The 24,411-nt window shown below is 41.2% G+C and overlaps 1 protein-coding gene across 5 annotated transcripts in view; it reads left to right on the top strand.

Moving 5' to 3' along the window:
• Positions 1-24,411, top strand: part of smarca2 (SWI/SNF related, matrix associated, actin dependent regulator of chromatin, subfamily a, member 2) — a 119,222-nt gene that overhangs the window by 68,929 nt on the left and 25,882 nt on the right. For all 5 annotated transcript variants that reach the window (XM_055632814.1, XM_055632813.1, XM_055632810.1 and 2 more), the window contains 8 exons: positions 2,039-2,281; positions 5,077-5,190; positions 8,435-8,542; positions 12,966-13,052; positions 14,430-14,476; positions 15,179-15,345; positions 18,757-18,920; positions 22,472-22,699. In XM_055632814.1, the coding sequence (XP_055488789.1) occupies positions 2,039-2,281; positions 5,077-5,190; positions 8,435-8,542; positions 12,966-13,052; positions 14,430-14,476; positions 15,179-15,345; positions 18,757-18,920; positions 22,472-22,699 (1,158 nt within the window). The remainder of the gene's footprint in view (positions 1-2,038; positions 2,282-5,076; positions 5,191-8,434; positions 8,543-12,965; positions 13,053-14,429; positions 14,477-15,178; positions 15,346-18,756; positions 18,921-22,471; positions 22,700-24,411) is intronic.

Here is a 24,411-nt window from a genome sequence, read left to right as displayed (position 1 = left end):
ATTAGAGAGTATTAGCTCTGGGATGTTTGAAAAAGTTTGCATGTTTTCTCTGGAGTGTTGGATGATGAGGGGAGAACTTTCAGAAGATAAACAAATATGAGCGATAGGGTAAACGGAACCTTTTTCCCCAAGGTTGGAATGTCAAATATTAAAGGGCATAGCTCTGTGGGGTAAGTGCTAGGTACCTGGATTGTGCTGCCAGGGGTGGTGGTGGATGCAGACATAATAGTAGCATTTAAGAGGCTTAGGTAGGTAACAGTAACATGTAGGGGACCTGTCTGAAACTTGCGCCGTTCTGTGTTGACATTTTGCAGCGAAACTGCAAAGGATCAAATATAACAGTTCCGAACTTATTTGGATAAAAGAAACAGCACAAATCAATGCTTTTACTTGCAAGCTGTTAGTCCATTTAAATTGATTAGTTATTGCGATCTCCCGACGGCCATGGAGCTGCCGATTGTAAGGGATTTCCCAATGGCAGGAGATTGCCCAACCGCAGCGGGTTGCAGGTAGAGCAAATGTAGAGCTGGGGAAGCCTCCTTTGTGTCTGGAACCGTGGCTGACCACCACGTAAGACTGAAGTGCAGGGGACAACGACCTCCCTCTCCCTTCACTCACCCTATTATTCTACTAGCCAATGTGCTGTCCCCTAGAGAACAAATGCAAGGCTGCTTTATCAAAGAGAGATGAGGGAATGCTGTGTGCTGTTTCATGGAGACATGGCTCAACCCACTCCGCAGACTAGGCCCTCCAGCCCAAAGGTTTCTCCAACCATCGCATGGAATGAGTGGAGGCATCAGGGAAAGTGAGAAACTTCCAAACTACCACCAGCATGTGCCCTGCTGCACCAGAGGATCAAACATGCTTGACCACTGCTATTCTACCATCAAAGATACGTATCACTCCATCTCTTGTCCTCACTTTGGGAAATCTGACCACCTGGCGGTGCTCCTTCCTGCATATAAGTAGAGACTGAAGAGCACAGCCTCAGCAGTGAGTACTGCACAGAGCTTGTCAGGGAAGGCAGAGCAACATCTCTGGGAGTTGGTAGAGGGGGGGATGTTCAAGGACTCGGCAACAAACCTGAACTAATATGCCAACTTGATAAGGAAACTGGACTAAGTGGTACCCGTTGGGTCCCTGTCACACGGGAGGCCTGGTCCCCCAACACAACATTCAACCACAGCCATAGCCCCCAACTGCCTATGATTGGCTGACGGGCCCGCACTAATGGTAGAAGTTAAATTACAGTTAATAAGTTTGCATTTAATATTTTCATTACCTCGCCATCCCACTTCTATCCTCCTCCCCCTCGTCTTCAGCTTCCTCTTCTTTCCCCTGTCCTCCTCCCCTCCCCTCACCTCTCCCTTCCTCTCCTTTCCCCTACCCTCAATCACTCCCTCCCTCCATAACCCCTCTCCCCTCCTCTCCCTCTATCCCTCCTCCTCCCCCACTCTCCCTCCTCACCTCCCCCACTTACCCTCATGGCTACTGTTCATAGCCCTATATATAACTCCCAATGGGTTATTTTTACACTTGTAGTTTCCTAACTCTACCTACATTGATTCTATACCTTCTGATCCAATGTCATCCCTTGCCAAGGATTGAATTTCATTCCTTACCAGCAGAGCCATCTCACCCCATCTGCCCAGGTAATGGAGATGGGGAGGGGGAAGAGAGACGAGGGGGTGAGGGGAGGAAGCAGAGGGGGGTTGGTGGAGGATGGGGAGAGTGAGGATAATGGAGGAGATGCGTTCACATTGATCTTATTTTTTTTAACACGTTTTTACCACGTCCGTGCAGTTGGGGGCTATGGGTGGGTGGTGCAATATTGCTTTATTGAACTATTAAAATTCCAAGTTGTAATTTTTAATAATTCATGATTTGGCTGTAAGAGGGGAAATAGAAATAACTAGATGACTATACTTGTGGTGTATTCTTAAGTAGTTTTCCATAACTTCTCAGTAGAATAATTCATTTGATTGTAAGGTTCTGGGAAAGGTGCTTTGACTCGCCAAATATTCCTTTTGTTTCGTAGCTTCGATGGAAATACATGATTGTAGATGAAGGTCATCGTATGAAAAATCACCATTGTAAGCTGACCCAGGTGCTGAATACTCATTACGTTGCACCTCGTCGGGTCCTCTTGACTGGAACACCCCTGCAAAACAAACTTCCTGAACTCTGGGCTCTTCTGAATTTTCTTTTGCCTACTATCTTCAAAAGCTGCAGCACCTTTGAACAATGGTTTAATGCTCCATTCGCCATGACTGGAGAACGGGTAAAGATCATGCCATTATTGTTTTGCATTTCTCTTTAAAGTTATGTTGTTATAAATTTAGGCAACCAAAACATCCAAACAAAAATCATTGAATTATACTACATACAGATTCATTATATGAACACAGTCATTAAATATATATTGCTGAGAGGATTTTGGATGATGGAGAATTAAAAGGTATGGGAATTCCCTTCTTACTAACCTTATGCAGCCTCAGTTAACCCCCCCCCCCTCGTTCTTCTAAACTCTAGTCAATCTAATCTCTCCTCAAATGACATTCCTGCTGCCCCAAAAATCCATCTAATGAGCCATTGTTGTACTATTTTAGGGGAAGTATTATCTTTTCTTAGGGACGACCACCAAAGCTGTACACAATACTCCAAAGTGTGATCTTGCCGTTCCCATGTAACTGTAGCTATGCCCTTGGCCTTATACATTCCTGTACTCTTGCCCTTGTACAATCCTGTACTCTTGCTTTGAAGGCCAATGTATCATTAATTGTGTACCATACCTGCATATTTGCTTTCAGTGGATGAGCACAAGAACATTTAAGTCTCTTTGTACATTAACACCCCAATCTAACACAAACATAATACATTGTTTTTCTGTTCTTCCGACCAAAATGGTTAATTTCATGTTTGCCCATCTCTTACTGCATCTGCAGTGTTTTGTTTTCCACATTGATTCTGAATTTGGCACCTTGAAGCCTCTGTGCTCGGGGATATTTGATAAATGGAGGGAAGGTTGGCATGTGGAAAAATGATATCTCTTTATTCCAATTTCCAGACCAGGGTAATCAACAGAAAAAGCAAACTTTATACATGGCTTCTCTTTTTGCATCCAAGTATCTGGGACCAAAGATCAGACTAATGGGCCTGTGCCACTTAGGCGATTTTTCAGCGGACTGCTGGCGATTGTCAAGTTGCCGGCAGTCGCCTGAAAAACCGGTAACTGGAATGGCGACTGTCAGAGTGGAACACACACACAAACACATCGCTTCCTTCACCAGCCTGTTATGCAGGCGGGGGACAGGGCAAGCGGGGAGGAACGCTGTCTAAAAAAATTCACACAGTGTAAAGTCAAGGCGAAACAGACACACACTGCAATGAACAGGAAGGTTGGTGCTGTAAAAAGACAGCTAAAGCACAATGTACAGTAAGTCCTTTCAAAGAGCGGGGAGAAGGAATGGAGACAACTTTTAAGAAGCCAGAGATACATGGCTGTGAAGCTCAGCAGACATTTAACATTACCGGTCGGTTATCCTTGGTTCTGACAACTACTGCTTAGCTTTTTTCCCCAATGAGCCAATGAAATTCACTGGTCACCACCGGCTACAACCTACGAGAACCTCCGAGAACCTTCGACCTCCTGGCAACCCATTAGGACCTCCTGGCGACCCACCTACGGCTCGAGAATTCTTGCTATTCTCCATGGCGGCTTCATTCTAGTCGCCGCTAATTTTTCAACATGTTGAAAAATTGACAGCGACCATAATGAGGCCGCGACTAGTTTCCAGAATGCAGGAACTCCTCACGTCCATGAAGGCGACTCCCCAGCAACCACCCGCGAACATATGGCGACCATGTGGTGACGGCAGTTGCCTAAAAAGTTGCCTAAGTGGGACAGGCCCATTAGAATCTTGCAGTGTTCCTGAGAATTAGGATGAAATATTGAGTTTTGATTAATTAACATTTTTTTTGTGTGAGGCAGTATTCAATCAATAACAAAACAACTAAAAGTTTGTTTACAAATTTATATAGAAAAAGGCTGGATGGTAAAGAGAAGAAATAACCAAGCCTAGTATTTGTTTACATTTAGTGATGCTATGGTTATTTCTTCTCTTTACCATCCAATCCCTTTGCTATATCATTGTTATGCACCAGAATAATCATCATAACATGAGTGATTTGATTTGCCATAGTCATACCAATAAAAAGCAACAAAATACATTTTAACATAAACATCCACCACAGTGACTCCTCCACATTCCTCACTGTGATGTAAGGTGTAAGAAAATGTTCAATCACTTCCCTTCTTTCTCCTCGGGGGGGCCTCAAACCATCCGTTGTCGGGACGATCTTGGCCCGTAGCCGGCGGTCGGGCCCTCCGCATCGGGGGGGTCTAGCTCCCTCACTGGGTGATCGGACCCCGGATCGAGGCTAGTCAAACCTCTTGCGACTTTGGAGCTTCCCGTCATCAGTCTCTACCCGAGACTGCGAGCTCCTCAATGGTGAAATCCGCAGGCCGCAGTTGGAGCGTCGATCCCAGTCAAGGGATCACAAGCTCCGATGGCAAGTCCACGGCCCCGCGGTGGGGCTCAAAGTTAGTCTCGAGCAAGGCCGCCAGCTCCATGATGTTAGGCCGCAAAGCGACCAGAGATACGATCCGGAAAACAATCGCATCTCCGGCAAGGTAAGAGATTGAACAAAGTTTCCCCCGACCCCCTCCCCATCCCCTCCCTCACCCCCCACATAAAACAAACCAGAGAACATTTACACATACTTTTTAAAACACACTAAAAATAACGAAAAGACAGACAGACTGTTGGCGAGGCTGACATCGCTGACGGAGCCACCCGGTGATATCATTCAGATAGTGTCTGTGTCTACATTTACTCCACATGGGAAAAGCTGTGTTATAAATATGCCATGGTCTCGACCCAAAACATCACCTATTCCTTTTCTTCAGAGATGTTGCCTGACCCGTTGAGTTACTCCAGCTTTTTGTGTCTATCTTCGGTGTAAACTAACATCTGCAACTCCTTCCTAAACCGAATCCCTGTTTTTTTTAAACAGGTTGATCTAAACGAGGAAGAAACGATCCTGATCATTCGCCGTCTTCACAAAGTGCTGCGTCCTTTCCTTCTGAGGAGATTGAAAAAAGAAGTGGAATCTCAGTTGCCAGAAAAGGTTCTAACATTTTCTTCAGTGACTTGGATAAACAGAAAATTGGTCATTTGTAGCATTTCCACAACAATTTATTAGAAAAGTGTGTTTCAGATTTCCACTGCTCTTGTGTACTTGAGCTGTAATCGAAAGGCGAAAAAAACTGCAAGGTCAACAATTATCACCATCCCTAAATGTCCCTGAAAAGATGATGATGAGCCAACTTCTTTAGCCTCTGTAATCCTTCTGGTGATGATACTCCCACAGTACTGTTGAGTAAAATCCCATGAGTTACATCCAGTGAATGAGTAATTGCAGTGCTTTTGTAGAAGGGTAAACAATGAATGTCAGTGAGTGAGAGAATGAATATTTGGGGTGGTGGATGTGAGATTAATCAGGCTTTTCCCAAATAAGAATGAGGGTTTTTTTAAGTGATTGAAGCCACTTATTCAGACAAGAGGAAAGTGCATTATAGTACCCCTGCTCTATCGCTGATGGTGTACTGGCTTTGATGTGGCTTGGTATGAAATGATTATTACAGGAAACCCTGCTTTTGTAGGTCTGTTATTTATGTGACCAGTCCAGTTGAGTTTATGGGCAGTGGTGATTACTTCGAGGTTGATCTTGGATGGCTCACCAATTGTGACCCTATTGACTTACAAAGGTAGATAGTTAATATCTCCTCTAAGAGATGGTCAAATACTGCCTCTGTGTTGACAATTGCTTTCACCTCACTTCTGTAATTAATCTGTTTGGTCCATGCTTGGCTCGTGCTGTGATAAGGTCTGGAGCGCAGCATAACTCCCTGAAAGTGCTAAAACGATAGAGTGGTAAAAAGGGTATGCTTGAATATAAGAGCCAGGAAATCATGATGCAGCTTTGTAGGACTTTGGTTAGATTACATTTGGAGTGTTGCTTTTAGCTCTGGATCGCCCAATTTCAGAAGGACGTGGAGGCTCTGGAAAGGACACAGAAGTTCACTAGAGTGATGCCTGGATTAGGGATTTGATTTAGTTTAGAGACAGTGTGGAAACAGACCCATCAGCCCACCAAATCTGAGCTGACCAACGATCACCAGCTCTATTCAACACACTATGGACACTTCTATCACTAGCACTATTCTACACACTAGGGACAATTTCTAGAAGCCAATTAACTTGTAAACCTGCACATCTTTGGAATGTGAGAGGAACCTGGAGCACCCGAGTCACAGAGAGCGTACAAACTCCGTACCGACAGCACCCATAGTCAGGCACCAATGCTACCTCTGCGCCATTGTGCTGCCTTTATTAGTTAATAGGATTGTTATCTACAAAGAGAGGATGGACAGACTTAGACTCTTTCATCTGGAATTCCAGAAGTTGAGGAGAGACCTGATGAAAGTATATACAATCATGAGCACACGGCATTGGGGGTTCAGTATTGATGTGAATAGAGAACTGGCTGGTAAACAGGAAGCAAAGAGTAGGAGTAAGCGGGTCCTTTTCACAATGGCGGCCAGTGACTAGTGGGGTACCGCAAGGCTCAGTGCTGGGACCCCAGCTATTTACAATATATATTAATGATCTGGATGAGGGAATTGAAGCCAATATCTCCAAGTTTGCGGATGACATTAAGCTGGGGGGCAGTGTTAGCTGTGAGGAGGATGCTAGGAGACTGCAAGGTGACTTGGATAGGCTGGGTGAGTGGGCAAATGTTTGGCAGATGCAGTATAATGTGGATAAATGTGAGGTTATCCATTTTGGTGGCAAAAACAGGAAAGCAGACTTTTATCTAAATGGTGGCCGATTAGGAAAAGGGGAGATGCAGCGAGATCTGGGTGTCATGGTACACCAGTCATTGAAAGTAGGCCTGCAGGTGCAGCAGGCAGTGAAGAAAGTGAATGGTATGTTAGCTTTCATAGCAAAAGGATTTGAGTATAGGAGCAGGGAGGTTCTACTGCAGTTGTACAGGGTCTTGGTGAGACCACACCTGGATTATAGCGTACAGTTTTGGTCTCCAAATCTGAGGAAGGACATTATTGCCATAGAGGGAGTGCAGAGAAGGTTCACCAGACTGATTCCTGGGATGTCAGGACTTTCTTATGAAGAAAGACTGGATAGACTCGGATTGTACTCTCTAGAATTTAGGAGATTGAGAGGGGATCTTATAGAAACTTACAAAATTCTTAAGGGGTTGGACAGGCTAGATGCAGGAAGATTGTTCCCGATGTTGGGGAAGTCCAGGACAAGGGGTCGCAGCTTAAGGATAAGGGGGAAATCCTTTAAAACGGAGATGAGAAAAACTTTTTTCACACAGAGAGTGGTGAATCTCTGGAATTCTCTGCCACAGAGGGTAGTTGAGGCCTGTTCATTGGCTATATTTAAGAGGGAGTTAGATGTGGCCCTTGTGGCTAAGGGGATCAGAGGGTATGGAGAGAAGGCAGGTACGGGATACTGAGTTGGATGATCAGCCATGATCATATTGAATGGCGGTGCAGGCTTGAAGGGCCGAATGACCTACTCCTGCACCTATTTTCTATGTTTTTATGAGAAGCATAGAGGGAATAAACAGTCAGAACTCTTTTTCCCAGGATGGAAATATTAAATACTAGAGCGCATGGCTTTAAGATGAGAATGGCAATGTTTAAAGGAGATGTGCACAACAGCTTTTCTAAGCAAGGTGGTGAGTGGTGATCGTTGGTCGACGCAAATTCGTTGGGCCGAAGAGCCTGTTTCCATGCTGTATCTCTAAACTAAACTAAAATAAACTAGGCTAAACCTAGGAACATGATGCAATGCTTTCCACTTACCACAATGAAGTATAACACTTGTCAAGCACCTTGCAGCATGTTATCTCGAGAATAAGATATTTGATTGGTACTTCATCAAAATCGAGTGATTCCCTCATCACCATCGCACAGTATGTACCATTTATGAAATGCACTGTGCTTACTTCCCCGGGCTACTTCACAAGCACCGTACAAACCTACAATGTCTGCCACCAAGAAGGATAAAGGCAGCTGTCGCTTGGTCTAAAACCTAGAACCACGTTGCCAACAGGATTGCAGGAAGAAGCTCCCGACTAAGTTCAGGGGGAAATTGGGGCAAGGGCAATAAATGCTGGCCTTGCTAGCGATGCTCACGTCCAAAAAATGAACTATAAGATATTAGGATTTCATTCTGAAATGTGGTCCATTTAGAATCAAGCCGAATTTGCTATTTAAAAAAAGTTTTGCAATAGAGATGTCATTTATTTTTTAATGTAACAAATTAAATTTGATTTTTAGGTTGAGTACGTCATCAAATGTGACATGTCCTCTCTGCAAAAGGTTCTGTATCGTCACATGCAAGCTAAAGGAATTCTTCTAACTGATGGCTCTGAGAAAGATAAAAAGGTACGAACAGGTATTGTTTCAGGTAGTAAGTCATACGCCCGCATTTTAACGTGCCTCTGCTTTGCGCTTGCTTAAGTGAGGAATAATTATAAAACAGTTCTATTAAATTATTAAACAGAACAGATTTTACTTGAAAGCAGATGCAGTGGAGCTTGAGTGGGAACTTGATAGGACCGATTTGTGTTGTAATTGCAGGTGCATCCAAAGTAAACACCACCCAATCGTTATACCTTGTAATGTTTGCTGCACAGAGGAGAACTATTTTAATTTCTCTAGTTTAAAAAGCCTGAATCCTGGTCATTTTGATAATGACAGAAAATCTGAAAAGGCTTTAATATGATAGACATAGACTTCCAAAATATCATTCGCAAATGATAAAAAGGGATGTAATCATAGAGAATTGCAATAATAGGGTGTATATTTAGTCTGAAGTTGAGAAAGCAGCAAATTTGCAGTGAAAGCTAATTTCAAGAAATGGATGGAAAGAATTGAGCGCTGTGTGCTACTGATTGACGGTTCAATTTACACATACCAAATTTTGGGGGAGATTTGGAAATTGACTGAGAAAAAATAAAAAACAAAAACAAAATATTTATTTATTTATTTTATTTATTCCGAACAATTAAAGACATTAATAGTAACAAAATCGAAATTATCAAACAATTGGACATTACAATCAATATTTACAAGCAATGAAAAGAACAAAAAGCAAATTTCCAATGTCCAACTCTGTGTCTGTACAAGCTCGAAAAGGAGTGAGAAGAAGAATAACTTATTAAATCTCACCCCTTTTCCCCAACACTTCTACCATATTTAAAAATCAATTAATTAATAATAATAATACTACCCCAGGCAATTTCCCATAATACCTACAGACATATATATACATACAACTATTATACACATACAAACTTCATATATGAAGTAACCAAACATAAGTAAACAATTGTAAAGCAATAGACAAACATTAACCCCCACTTGTCAACCATCCCCTCCATCCCCGGTACCCCTTGAAAATTATTTTTTTATATATCATTTTAAAATGATTCATGTTTGTACATTGCTTTAATTCCTCGTTCAATTTGTTCCACACTCCTACTCCACAAACCGAAATACAAAAGGTTTTTCTAGTCGTACGGACTCTTTGTTTCTTAAAATTAAATATTCCTCTTAAATTGTAACCCCCCACACGCTCGTTAAATAATTTTTGAATGTTTCCAGGTAAATTTTTATTTTTGGCCCTAGACATTATCTGAGCTGTTTTGAATGTAACCAAATCTTCTAATTTTAATAATTTTGACTCTAAAAATAATGGATTCGTATGACCCAGATACTTGGCATTATGTATAATACGAATTGCTCTTTTTTGCATCATGGTTAATGAGTGTATCGAATTTTTATAGTTATTGCCCCAGACTTCTGCACAATAATTTAAGTAGGGTAAGATTAATGAACAATAAAGAATGCGGAGCGATTTATAATCCAGAGCCTGCTTGGCTTTGTATAATACAGAGATACTTTTGGACAAATTTTAATTTTACATGTTTAATATGTGATTTCCAGCTTATTTTATCGTCAATTATAACCCCAAGAAATTTATTTTCATGCACTCGTTCAACTTCCACCCCATTTATCTTTATACTTACTAGTTTATTTATTCTGCAATTACCAAATAACATTATTTTAGTTTTACTCAAATTTAATGAAATTTTATTCCTATCAAACCATATTTTCAATTTACCCATTTCTTTTATTATTTTATCCAATAGCTGTTTTAAATTCTCCCCAGAACAAAAAATATGTGTATCATCTGCAAACAAAACCAGCCTCAAGGCATTGGACACATTACAAATATCGTTTATGTACATGATAAATAATTTTGGGCCCAGCACTGACCCCTGTGGTACACCACAAACAATATCCAAGCATGTAGAATTATGACTACCCAGATTCACAAACTGTTGCCTGTTACTTAAGTAGCTTTTTATCCAGTCCAGTACTATTCCCCTAATTCCATACCTTTCCAATTTTTTTAATAAAATATCGTGATTAATTGTATCAAATGCTTTCTTTATGTCAATAAATATCCCAGCTGCATATAATTTATCATCAATGGCGTTTGTGATGTCTTCAATTGATTCTAATATTGCAAGTGATGTTGATCTGTTTGTTCTGAATCCATATTGACTTTCAGTGATTAATTTATTCTTTTCTACAAATTAATCTAATCTATTATTGAACATGTTTTCTAGTATTTTGGAAAACTGTCGGAGTAATGAAACAGGTCTATAGTTTGTAAAATGATGCTTGTTCCCAGTTTTGTATATTGGTATTATTTTTGCTATTTTCATTTGAATTGGAAAAGTACCGGTTTGGAAAGATAAATTACAGATGAATGTTAAAGGTTTGGAGATCCCCTCAATGACCATCTTAACTAGCGACATGTCAATGTTGTTGAAATCGGTAGACTTTTTATTTTTACATGTTTTGACAATATCCAACAGTTCTTTTTCTTCTACTGCCGTAAGAAACATAGAGCAGGGATTTCTCTCCACTAAGTTCTCAGGAGCTTCTCCAGATGTCCCTGGATCAGGGATTTGTTTAGCCAGGTCTGGTCCAACATTTACAAAAAAATTATTAAAGCTATTAGCTACATCTTCCATATACTGTAAATTTGAAATAAGAACAGAAAATGCTGCTAACCCCATTGAATGTTTCCAGCAATTTGTTTTTTAATAAATTATTTAAGTGGTATACAGAGAGGTATTGAATTGCTAGGCACCTACAGCAAAAGCAAAGGAATGGATATTGTGTTCTTGGATGTTTTAAAGGCAGCAAAAGGAATAATGGGATAAATAGAATTGATAAGAAAATTAGGAAAGCCATGGAGGGAGCAGTTAGATGAAGCAGTTTAAAATCTCTTCATAATCCATTATTTAGCTGTAGGTTGTGCTTCCAGAACTGGCACAAAGGCCAGAGCAAAAGGAGAAAGACAAATGAAAGGATGTAAGTTTATAGGAGAATGTGAAATAAGGGTAGGGTGAGGCCATGAATAGATTTGATTAATTTTTAAGATGAATGGAAATCTGTACAAGATACAAGGGATGGGGAAGATGTGTGTTATGATTGTGGCATGTTTAATGTCATGGTAAGAGTCATACAGCACAGGATAAGGCCAAACATGTTTATGCCAATCAGCATGTACTTATCTATACCTACCGGCACAAAATTGCAGCGAATTGTGGACGCAGCCCAGACCATCACACAAACCAACCTCCCTTCCATTAACCCCATTTATACCCCCACGCTGCCCTGGCAAGGCCAGCAGCGTAATCAAGGTCGAGTTACACACTGGCCACTCCCTCTTCTCCCATCAGGCAAAAGATATAGAAGTGTGAAAACGCACACCTCCAGGTTCGGGGACCGTTTCTTCCCAGCTGTTATCAGGCAGCTGAACCATCCTACCACAACCAGAGAGCAGTACTGAACTACTATCTACCTCATTAATGTCCCTCGGACTATCTTTGATCGGACTTTACTGGCTTTATCTTACACTAAACGTTATTCCCACATCATGTATTTGTACGGTGTGAATGGCTCGATTGAAATCATGTATCGTCTTTTTGCTGACTGGTTAGCACACTACAAAAGCTTTTCACTGTACCTCAGTACATGTGACAATAAACTAAACCAAACTGAACTGCTTAACCATTATGCACCCACCCTGTGTGTGAAAAACATTCTTCCACTGATTCCCTCTCAACCTTATTCCCTACCTTCAATCTCTACTTTTTGGTCTTGCATATTCTCTCCCATGAGGCAAATGTTCTTACTGTCTACTATGTCCATGTCCCTCATAACTGAATATCTCCCAACAGAATCCATCTCCTCTGCACCTCTCTCAAAAATGTAGTAGTCAATCATTTTCTTTAGTATGGCAACCAGTACTGCACATCACTGCAGTTCAAGTTGGTTTCATTCAGTTTTTTATTGTCAGATATATATGTGTAATGACAAAAATATTTGGACAGAACCTGAGAGAAAGATGAACTTAATGTTTCAATCTCTGTATTTCTATTTGTTTTAACAGACCTATTGCAGACAATTATTTTATAATGACTAATTCTACAATTTAATTCTTACTTTCTGTTTCTAGATGAATAAAGTGACAAACAGGCTGCATATTTGTTGGGATCCTTTACATATACCTCTATTGCATATCAAAACAGAATTCACAATAAATGTTACTAACCTGGCTTGCCCAACAATAAAAGTTGGCTTGCTCTTTATCAAACTTGAACCTAAGTGAAATTAATGTTGTACTTGTCAAATAATATCTATTATTATGCTTGCAGGTTCAAAATTTACAGGAGCAGTAGCAATTTATTTTTGATTTACTTTAATTGCTTCTGTTTCCCTACAGGGTAAAGGTGGTGCTAAAACTCTCATGAATACCATAATGCAGCTCAGAAAAATATGCAATCATCCCTTCATGTTTCAACATATAGAGGTAAGTTCCTGATGCCACTGATATTTTTCTTTTTGTGCATTCCTTCAGGTTGAAGAATGACTTGCTTCCCCTCCAGTTTTGGATAACTGATTAATTCATTGTGGGATTCGTAGTTTCTTTAATGGAGGGGAAGTGGCAGTTATTGAAAGAGCTGGATGGTATTCCACTCCTTCGGTCACTTATGTGAGGTGTCTCTGTCGCAACATGTGGCATCTTGGTCCTCAATGCCATCCCAAATGGTCCTTTTCCAATTTGAGCAGTCAAAGATCAAAGGATGCCAAAAGTTAATAGGGATGTTGCATTTCAAGAAAACCTTGAGCACATCCTTTAACATTTTTCTCACTCCCCAAAATAGCATGTATTTCTCGGGCATTTGGTGTGCCACATGCAATTGGCTTGGCCTGCTCAATTTAGCCAGCTGAGTAACTTGGAATTCATTGCTGGGGTGTTGTGTGAATAGAGATACTTGATGAGTGATGGCTTATCCTTCAATAGAATTAGAAGAATTTTGTGAAGACAGTGATAATATTTTTTCATTGTTTTGCTTTGCTTGTTGTGGGTATTTCTTATGGAAGAACAGGGATCACTGTTACCTGGTAAACCATGAGCTTTGTCAGGTCTGAGATCTTGTTCTGCAAATACTCTTCTTTAAATGCCGGCATAGCCTTTGTTTGTTTTGAAAGCAGTTTTGGGGGTGGGGGGGGGATATAGTGAAGATATAGGGTGCAGAGAGATGTACGAGGATGTTGCCAGAACTCTGGCCTGAGCTACAGGGAGATATTGAGCAGGCTCTATTCATTGGAGCACAGGAGGATGTGGGATGATCTTACAGAGGTGTACAATATCATGAGGGGGATATGGTAAATGCATAGAGTATTTTACCCACAGTAGGTGAATCAAGAACCAGAGGATATAGGTTTAAAGGGAGGTGAGGGGAGGGAAGAGATTTAATATGAACCTGAGGGACAACTTTTTTTACACAAAGGGTGATTGGTATGTGCAATGAGCTGCTGGAGGAGGTAGTTGAGGCAGATACTATCACAAAGTTTAAGAAACACTTCGACAGGTACGTGGGACTAGTGTAGATGGGGGCATGGGCAGGTTGGGCTGAAGGGCCTGTTTTTCACGCTGTAGGACTCTAAATACAGAGATGGAGATTTCTATTTGTGAATGATGGGTACTGCTGATCAGAATGATTGGTACTGCAGATCAGAAAGTAATTAAGAATATAGCAAAATTATAATATTTTTATTTCTTCAGCTTATGAAAGATCACTCCCAGATCCCCTTCCCCAACTCTTACAGTAAATGCTGAATATGCCAGAAGTATAGTTTTTCTTTACCCAGTGCAGTGACTAGTTTTGTCTTGCTGTTGCAGGAATCTTTTGCTGAACACCTAGGATATAATGGAGGACTCATCACTGGGTGAGTAGTAAAACATACTGGACAAGTTTTTAAAATATTAATGGAACTTTAAAATTTTGCAAATTACATTTAAGATGGCAAACTTGCTTCAATTCCTTTTAATTGAGCCGGTTTTGATTTGTTTGTATCACATGTCTAGGGTTAACTGATGTTTTTAAATTAGCTCATATGTAAATAAAATGATCCTTTGATCATTAGTGCTATCTTTGTCAGGGGGCACCTGTTTTTCCTGCATTATATAATAATGGGGAAAGCTAGTTTGTCTTAAAATCACCTTGTAAGATGCTAGTATCTTGAGGGGGAAAAAAAAACAGATTTAGGTTATGCAGAATAACCTATACCTGAAACATAGTTTGTCCATTTATATTCACCGGTGCTGTCTCATCTGCTGAGTTCTTCTACACATTGTTTTTTTGGTTAAAAAAACATTTTAACAAGAAAATGTGTTACAATGGGGGGGGGGGGTTCAATCTGTCCCTGATAAATTGCAGTTTCAATATTTCACTAGCATTTCTTGAAATAATTAAGGCGGCAATGAGTCTCAATAATTGTCAACTTATTGGCTTACAGTAATTAACCAATTCTTCTCTGATGTAAGGTTCAACATGCCTTTATTTTGATTAAATGTTTTAATATTCAAGGCATACTGCTTACCTAACTGCAATATATGCTGATTTTTTTTTCCCATTACTTTCCATCTAGCCCTGACCTATATCGAGCTTCAGGAAAATTTGAATTATTGGACCGCATTTTGCCAAAACTGTGTGTTACTAATCACAGGGTACTGTTGTTCTGCCAGATGACCTCATTGATGACCATAATGGAGGACTACTTTGCATACAGAAGTTTTTTGTATTTGCGACTCGATGGTACGTTAACATTATAGAACTTGAACCCAATAACCAAAATAGCATTGTGCCATTCTGATTATAGCCCTTGTAAAACAATTTACATGCACGGGCCAAATTCAGTAGGAACTGGTAAACAATAACTTTAATGCTTGTGTGGAATTCCATATAACTTCATCAACTGTTAATAGAATTGTATTTATAAGTTGGCATCATTTAACAATGTTACAAAATTTTGAGATTTTAAAAATCAAGTCTGCAATTTATCCCATCAGATAAAGCATAAAAAGAAGTTTAATTTGACACCTAATTCACTTTCATATCTCAAAGTTCTTAAAATGATATGGCCATTTTCATTATCGGAAATTAGCATCTTGTTCCCTATTGATTTTCTATGGACATAACAAAAAAGCTGTGATTGTGTACAGTCAAAAGCCCATAACTTTCTTAAAAATTAAGAGAACTGAATGAAATTTTCAGTTATCATAGATTGAAGCATTCTGAAACAAATATAAAACAATCTTACTTGGATGACCTGAAATTAAAGCATATAATTAGTTAGTTACCCAATTGTAGCTCATTTCAAACTTCAATTACTAGATCTAAACATCTATCTATTTCTTAATAAATGATTAACATTTTTAAATAGCCTAAGTGTCCAAATAATATTCACAAATAATTCACAATAAAACATGATTTTTAAATCTCATTTACATTAATTTATAGGCCAAATGGAAGGAATTTAGTGTTCAATTGCTGTAAATTAAAGTCAATTTAAATCAGCTTTCTAGTGGGATCCTGTGAACACGCTGGTTTAGAACGTTCACATTGCGCTAGATTTGTACCCCCAATGCCCAGAAAAATACTGCGGGATATAATGGGGCCAAAATTAGCTACTCGCAACTTTAAACTTTGTATAAAGGGATCTTAAGAAGCCCTTTTTAATGTAAAAATAAACAGCCTACCTTCTGTTGTCCCCTGTATGAGATCCGACCCGTTGCCGGCGGTCAGGGGTTTAGAGGTTAATTTTTACACTACTATAACAATTAGATAACGCCCTTAAAAGTAATAATAGCTAAAGCGACGGAATCTTCCAGCGATTTTTCGTTAATAATTAACTAGGCTGAACATCCTCGATTTGAACAGCCTAGGGGAAATCGCGTTTTAAACCCGCCCCCCTCTAAACGGCGCCAAAATCGCGCACACGGGCTGGGACAGATTTTCAGCGACGCTTCAGGTAGGCTTTGCAACATACCTACATCATTATGGTTTATAAATACAAAATGATTCCAGTGGAACAATATTTTGCCTATAATAAGATTCCACATGGTGGGCTGCTCTGGAAGGTTCGATAGCATGGGAACCAGAGAGAGCTAGTTAACTGAGTGCAGAATTGGCTTCATGGAAGGAAGCAGAGGGTGGTGGTGAAAAGTTGTTTTTCAGACTGGAGACCCGTGACAAATGGTGTGCCTTGGGGATTGGCACTGGGTCCATTGCTTTTGTGGTTTATATCAATGATTTGGATGAAAATATACAAGGTAGTAAGTTTACGGATGACACTAAAGTAGGTGGTATTATAGACTGTGAAGATGGTTATCAAAAATGAGAAATGGCTAATGAAGTTTAATGCAGATAAGTGTGAGGTTTTGTATTTTGTGAAGTCAAACTGAGGCAGGAGCTTCAAAGTGAACAGTGGGGCCTTGAGCAGTATTATTGAGTAGAGGGATCTATGAGTACAGGTACATAGTTTCCTTAAAGTAGCATCATTGGTAAATAAGATGCTAAAGAAGACTTTGCATCAGTCAGGGTATTGAGTATAGAAGTAGGGACGTTGTGCTACACTTATACAAGGCAAAGGTGAGGTCACATTTGGGATACTGTATTCAGTTTTGGTCACCCTGCTATGGGAAGGATTTCATTAACCTGGATAGAGTGCAGAAATGATTTACAAGGTCATGGCAGGGCTCTAGGGCTTGAGTTATAGAGAAAGGTTCAGCGGGCTAGGATTTTATTCCTTGGAGTGCAGAATGCTGAAGGGTGATCTTATAGAGGTGAATAAAATAATGAGGGGCAAACATAGGTTGAATGCAGTTTTTTACCCAAGATAGAGAAATCAACCACCAGAAGACATTGGTTTAAGGTGAGAGGGGAACAATTAATATTGATCTGAGAGGCAACTTTTTCACTGTAGGTGGCAGTTATATGAAACAAGCTGCCAGAGGAAATAGTTGAAACAGTTACTATAACAGCACATTACAAACTTGAATTGGTATGTGGATAGGATAGAAATATGGGCCAAAAGCGAATAAATTAGTTCAATTTGGACCCGTCAGTATGGTCCAGTTGGGTCAAAAGGTCCGTTTCCTTGCTGTATGTTCTATGACTCTAATATTCAGTTATGAATACTGGGTTTTAATCTGTTATTTTTCTAAGATGTCCTGTCAAAACAAATTATATGACTTTTTTAAATATGTGATGAAAACATTTACCATCTATTAAGAACTGGATAACACTCATGCAAAGTGGGTTATTTTGTTTCTTTTAAAGCAGGATTATTTATTGAAAATCAGAACTTGAAGGCTTTAGTTATAGGGTGATTTCACGAAAGGTCACTGGAGCGTAGATCCGCACCCGCGTGACCGAAAATCTCAAGTGGAGGACATGCTAGACATCCGGTACATGTTAGTGGATGGGAAAACACGCACTTTCCCACCCATTAAAAACATAGAAAACGGCCAGGTTTTGATCTGCAATTTATTGTGCCAGTCGGGGTGACCATGAGGCACAGCTACCTAGATTTACAGTTAAAAAAAAGATAGAAACTAAGGTAAATTAAAGAGGGAGCTGAAGGTGCCAATCCAGCGGAAGTGAACAGCGGACATTTGCCGTGGAGATTTAAAGGTCCAAAATATCGGGAATTATCGCGTTTGCTCGCTGAATTTCATCAAAAGTAAGGCATTATTGACTTTCAGTCAATGACCTTCAGCTCCTTCTTTAATTTACCTTAGTTTTTATCTTTTATTTAACTGTAAATCTAGGTAGCTGTGCCTCACGGTCACCCCGACTGGCACAATAAATTGCAGATCAAACCTGGCCGTTTTCTATGTTTTTAACGGGTGGGAAAGTGCGTGTTTTCCCATCCACTAACATGTACCGGATGTCTAGCATGTCCTTCACTTGAGATTTTTGGTCACGTGGGTGCGGATCTACGCTCCAGTGACCTTTCGTGAAATCACCCTATAGACTTTTTATTTTCTCTCTTGGAAGATAAATCCATGTGACAGGAGGATTTAACATAAGAAGCAATTACTTTGTGTTGATACATACACTTGTAAAATGCCTGTGATCCTGATTTACTTTGAAATGATCTTTTATGGGACTGAAGATGTGTGCATTTTGCTCTTGAATTCTCCATGTTTTATCTGTACACAGGAACAACTAAAGCAGAGGACCGTGGTGCTTTATTGAAAATGTTCAACGAAGAAAACTCCAAGTACTTCATATTCTTGCTGAGTACCCGCGCCGGTGGGCTTGGTCTGAATCTTCAAGCAGCTGATACTGTTGTCATTTTTGACAGTGATTGGAATCCACATCAGGTATGAGAATTATTTTGATGCCAAGATCCTAAGCCACCTACAGCTTGAATCATACCTATTTCTCTATCAACGTGGAAATAGGCCCTTTGGCCCAACTTTTTCATTCCAAAAAAGTTAGCGTGTTGGCTAGTCTCTGAGAAACTATTTCCCATGCACAAAACTATGCTGACTACTCCTAATCAGTTCTTATCCATCCAAATGCTGATAGATCATGTTCTTCTGAATCCCCTCCAACAACTTTCCCACAGGCATTATCGGTCTGTAGGTACCTGTCTTTGCTGCCCTTCTTAAATAACAGTACAACAATAGCCCTCCAGTCCTCTGAAACTTTACTTGTGACTTAAGATGATGTAAATATCTGCAAGTACCACTGCAATATCTTCCCTGGCTTCCCACAAGGTCCAACGATGTTCTTGGTTAAGGGATTTATTCATCTTAAAGTGCTTTACAATCGCCAATACCTCCTCTTTGGTAATTTGTATATGGTCTGAGATGTTGCAGCTTGTTGCATTTCCCACTTGCCATCCCAATTGCACAGCTGCTCCTGCTCCCCTTCCCTCCTGTCGCAACAGGGCCAGACTCCCCCAAGTCCTCACCTTTCAACCGTCACATACAGCACATAATCCTCCAAAATGTTTTCCACCTCCAGCGGGATCCTGCCACATCTTCCCATCTCCACCCCTTTCCGCTTAACGCAGAGACCGTTCCCTCTGCAACTCCTTGGTTAACGCCCCTTCCCAACCAAACCACCCCCTCCTGCGGTACCTTTGCCTACAATCTTCAAGTCATGAATCTTCAAGTCATGAACGCCGAGCTTTCTTGCAAGCTTTGTTGGAGCATGAGCAACAGAATGAGGTATGCATAGCCTTTTACTATAATTGCTTGAGATTTATTTACCATCGTATCTGTACATCCTTTGCAATTTGTGTTAAGAAATATTTTTAAAAATTTAATTCATATCATTGAAGTCATAGAATGATAGTGTGGAAACAGGCTGTTTGGCCCAACCTGTCCACAATAATGTCCCAGCTACACTAGTTCCACTTGGTCCATATACAATACAATACAATACAATACAATTTATTTGTCACTTGAACCTCATAGAGGCTCAAGTGAAATGTTGTTTCTGCAGTCATACATACAAGAAAAAAAAGACCCAAGACACAACACAATTTACACAGACATCCATCACAGCGCATCTCCACCTCGCTGTGATGGAAGGCAAAAAAATCGTATCTCTCCCCTGCACTTCCCTCAAAGTCAGAGCCCCCGGCGGGCGATAACAATTGTCCCACGGCCATTAACGCTGCGCCGGGTGATGCAAGGCCGCGCTCCGGGTCTTGTTGTTGGAGCCCCGGGCGGGCGCTAGCAAAGTCCCGCAGCCGTTGAAGCCACGCCGGGCGATGATGTAAGGCCCCGCTCCAGGTCATCCTCGACCCCGCTACTCGGGCGGGAGAAGTCGCCGTTGCGGAAGCCCCGAAAAGTGGTCTCCCAGCAGGGACCCGCGGGCTCCCGATATCACTGTCCGCCAGACCTGCGGTAAGCCGCCGAATCTCCGAGGGTCGGGTCGCAGCAGCGCGCTACCACCGCTCCTCCCGCTCCGGACTCGGCCAGCTCCGTGATGGTGAGTAGGTCCGCAGCTCCGTGACTGGAGCCCCAGGACATTCCTGCTGGAGGCCGCTCCACGGTGCAGCCCCAACGACAACGGAGACCCGACAGGGAAAGGTCGGGTTCTCCGTGCAGGGGAAAAATTTTAAAAGTTTTCCCCCCACCTCCCGCCCCCCACACACACACATATACCCCATCAAAAAAATAAAAACTACATTAAAACGGGACAAAAAATAACAAAAAGACAGACGGACTGCAGAGGCCGCTGCGACATATCCCTCCAAACCTGTCCTATCCATGTACCTGTCTAATTGTTTCTTAAACGATGGGACAGGAGATGCAACACCTGTCTCTATACCTCCTCCTTTGACTCCATCCAAAGACCCTGACAGTCCTTTCAGGTGAGGCAGAGGTTCACTTGACTTCTCCAAATAGGTGACTCCATTGTACCTTCACTTATTTGCTGCTATGCCTTTTAATGAGCCAAACAAACAACAGTGCTCTTTGAAACTTTCCTGCTGCTCTGCTCTGCCACCTGGCTCGAAACACAGTAGAAAAACACCTTTGTAATTTTCTGGGCTTCTGCAACAATGAGCAGAAATAAAGATCTCCTGTAAAGCAAATAACTACAGCAACAAGGAACATGCTTTTAAACTTTGAATGCACTTGAGCTCTTCTGACTGCCTGGCAGACCTGACCCCTGAAATGCAGGCATGATGTGAGTGACCTCCATTGTGCTAGAAAGCATGATCACCAGTGAGGCCTTCAGGTAAGACTGAAGCATTGGGTCATGCGACCTCTCTCCCTTCCAAAGCATCCTTCTGGCCAATGTACAGTCTACTGTTTAATCTAGACGGGCTGATCATAGACTGGACCACAGCGTAAGGAAAAGGCAGCAGTGTCTGTCTGCTAGTTGTGGCACAAATCACTCCTGTCTGAGAAATGACCTGAATCGACTGCAATTTGCCTATCATCCTAACAGGTCAATGGCAAGTGATATTTACTTGGCGTTCATCCTTTTGTGGGTCGATCTAGATAACAGCAACGCATACATCATTGATCATACATCAAACGCATGTTCATTGACTTGGGCTCAGCATTCAACTGAATTATCTCCTCCAAATGTATCACCAAGCTCTTCTGTGCCTCCCTTCACAATTGGATCCTTCCACATCAGCAGACCCCAATCAGTGCAAATCACTAACATTTCCTCCTTACTGACCATCAGCACGGGTACACCTCAGGGCTTCATGCTTTGCCCTTATTTGACTCTTAACACCCGTGACTCTGTGGCTAAGCATGGCTCCAATGCCATATACAAATTCCCTGACGGCACTGCTGTTGTTGTCATGGGTGGAGATTAGTCTGTGCAGAGGAGAAAGATAGAACACCGAGTCGAGTGGTACCACAACAAAAGCCGCTCGCTCAATGTCAACAAAACAAAGGAACTAATTGTTGACTTCAGAAAGGGGGATTTGGCAGACATGCCAGTTTTCATAGATGGGTCGACGGTAGAAGAGTTAACAGTTTCAAATTCCTGGACATTACTACCTCGGATGACCAGTCCTCAGCCCAAACAGCCCATAATGTATGCAATTATGAAAAAGGCACAATAGTGCCTCCACTTTCTTAAACATTTTAATAGATTTGGCATGTCATTGAATAATATAATAAACTTCCACATAAGCATTGTAGAATGTATATGCATCGTGGTCTGGATAAGTAAATTCAATGCACTGGGACGCAAGAGGCTAGAAAATAATGAACACGGCCAGGTCAATCTCATCCGTTCAATCTGCTGCAAAGTATGAAAAATTACAAAAACAAGTCTAGCACTGGTCCATTTAAATACGTTGCAAATTATTTGTAGATTTTCTGTTAAAATAATATCATGCAAGTTTCACTGAGACTTTTTTAAAAATCTATTCTTGTGCATCTACAAGGATTTGCAAGCCCAAGATAGAGCTCATCGTATTGGACAGCTGAATGAAGTTCGCGTCTTACGCCTCTGCACAGTCAACAGTGTGGAAGAAAAGATTCTTGCTGCTGCTAAATACAAACTTAATGTGGACCAAAAAGTTATCCAGGCTGGTATGTTTGATCAAAAATCTTCAAGTCATGAACGCCGAGTTTTCCTGCAAGCTTTGTTGGAACATGAGGAACAGAATGAGGTATGTATAGCCTTTTACTATAATTGAAGCTTGAGATTTATTTGCCATGGTATCTGTACATCCTTTGCTATTTGTGTTAAGAAATATTTTTTTTTAAATTAAATTTATATCATTTAAGTCATAGAATGATACAGTGTGGAAACAGGCCCTTCGGGCCCAACTTGCCCACACCGGCCAACAATGTCCCAGCTATACTAGTCCCACTTGCCTGGGTTTGGTCCATATCCCTCCAAACATGTCCTATCCATGTACCTGTCTAATTGTTTATTAAACGATGGGATAGTCCCAGCATCAAACTAACTCCTCTAGCAACTTGTTCCATACACCCATCACCCTTTGTGTGAAAAAGCTACCCCTCGGATTCCTATTAAATCTATTCCCCTTCACCTTGAGCTAATGTCCTCTGGTCCCTGATTCCTCTACTCTGAGCATCTACATCTACTCTGCATCTACCCATCTATGCCTCTCATGATTTTGTATACCTCTATAAGATCTCCCCTCATAGACCTGCGCTCCATGGAATAGAGACCCAGCCTACTCAATCCTCCCTATAGCTCACACCCTCTAGTCCTGTCAACATCCTCGTAAATATGTTCTGAACCCTTTCAAGCTTGACAATATCTTTCCTATAACATGGTGCCCAGAACTCTCACCATCGTCTTTTACAACTGCAACATGACCTTCCTACTTCTATACTCAATACTCAGACTGATGAAGGCCAAAGTGCTAAAAACCTTTTTGACCACCTTATCTACCTGCGACTCGACCGTCAAGGAACCATGCACCTGTTATCCAAAATCCCTCTGCTCTACAACACTACCCAGAGACCTACCATTCACTGTAGGTCCTGCCCTTTTTCCCAAAATGCAACACCTCTCACTTTTCTGTATTCAATTCCATCAACCATTCCTCCGCCCACCTGGCCAATCGATCCAGATCCTGCTGCAATATTTCATAACCATCTTCACTATCTGCAAAACCATTAACTTTTGTATCATCAGCAAACTTGCTAATCTTGCCCTGTATGTTCTCATTGAAATCAATGATGTAGATGACAAACAGTAACAGGCCCAGCACCGAACCTGAAGCACTCCACTAGTGACAGGCCTCCAGTCTGAGAAGCAACGTTCCACCATCACCCTCTGCTTCCTTCCACAGAGCCAATCCATTTGCTATCCATTAAGGGTACATGAATTAAGATTTATAAAACATGGTATATGTAGACATGGCATATGGAAATTTGAATTTCCTGGAATTAGAAACATAGAAAATAGGTGCAGGAGTAGGCCATTCGGCCCTTTGAGCCTGCACCGCCATTCGATATGATCGTGGCTGATCATCCAACTAAGTATCCTGTTCCTGCCTTCCCTCCATACCCTCTGATCCCTTTAGCCACAAGGGCCACATCTAACTCCCTCTTAAATATAGCCAATGAACTGGCCTCAACTACCTTCTGCGGCAGAGAATTCCAGAGATTCACCACTCTCTGTGTGAAAAACGTTTTCCTCATCTCGGTCCTAAAAGATTTCCCCCTTATCCTTAAACTATGACCCCTTGTTCTGGACTTCCCCAACATCCCCAAATTCATTAACTGGAATATTACAGTGTTATAACCAGGCAGTACAAACACTGTTATATTTATGTCATTTTTAACATTCACTGCATGATTCAGTTGTAGGTGCTATTGAAGTTTGGGAGAACATTTGAACAAT

The sequence above is a fragment of the Leucoraja erinacea genome, chromosome 3 (assembly GCF_028641065.1).
Source record: "Leucoraja erinacea ecotype New England chromosome 3, Leri_hhj_1, whole genome shotgun sequence".
Taxonomy (NCBI): domain Eukaryota; kingdom Metazoa; phylum Chordata; class Chondrichthyes; order Rajiformes; family Rajidae; genus Leucoraja; species Leucoraja erinaceus.
Note: the sequence above shows the minus strand (reverse complement) of the source record. Positions and strands in the feature narration are given on the sequence as shown.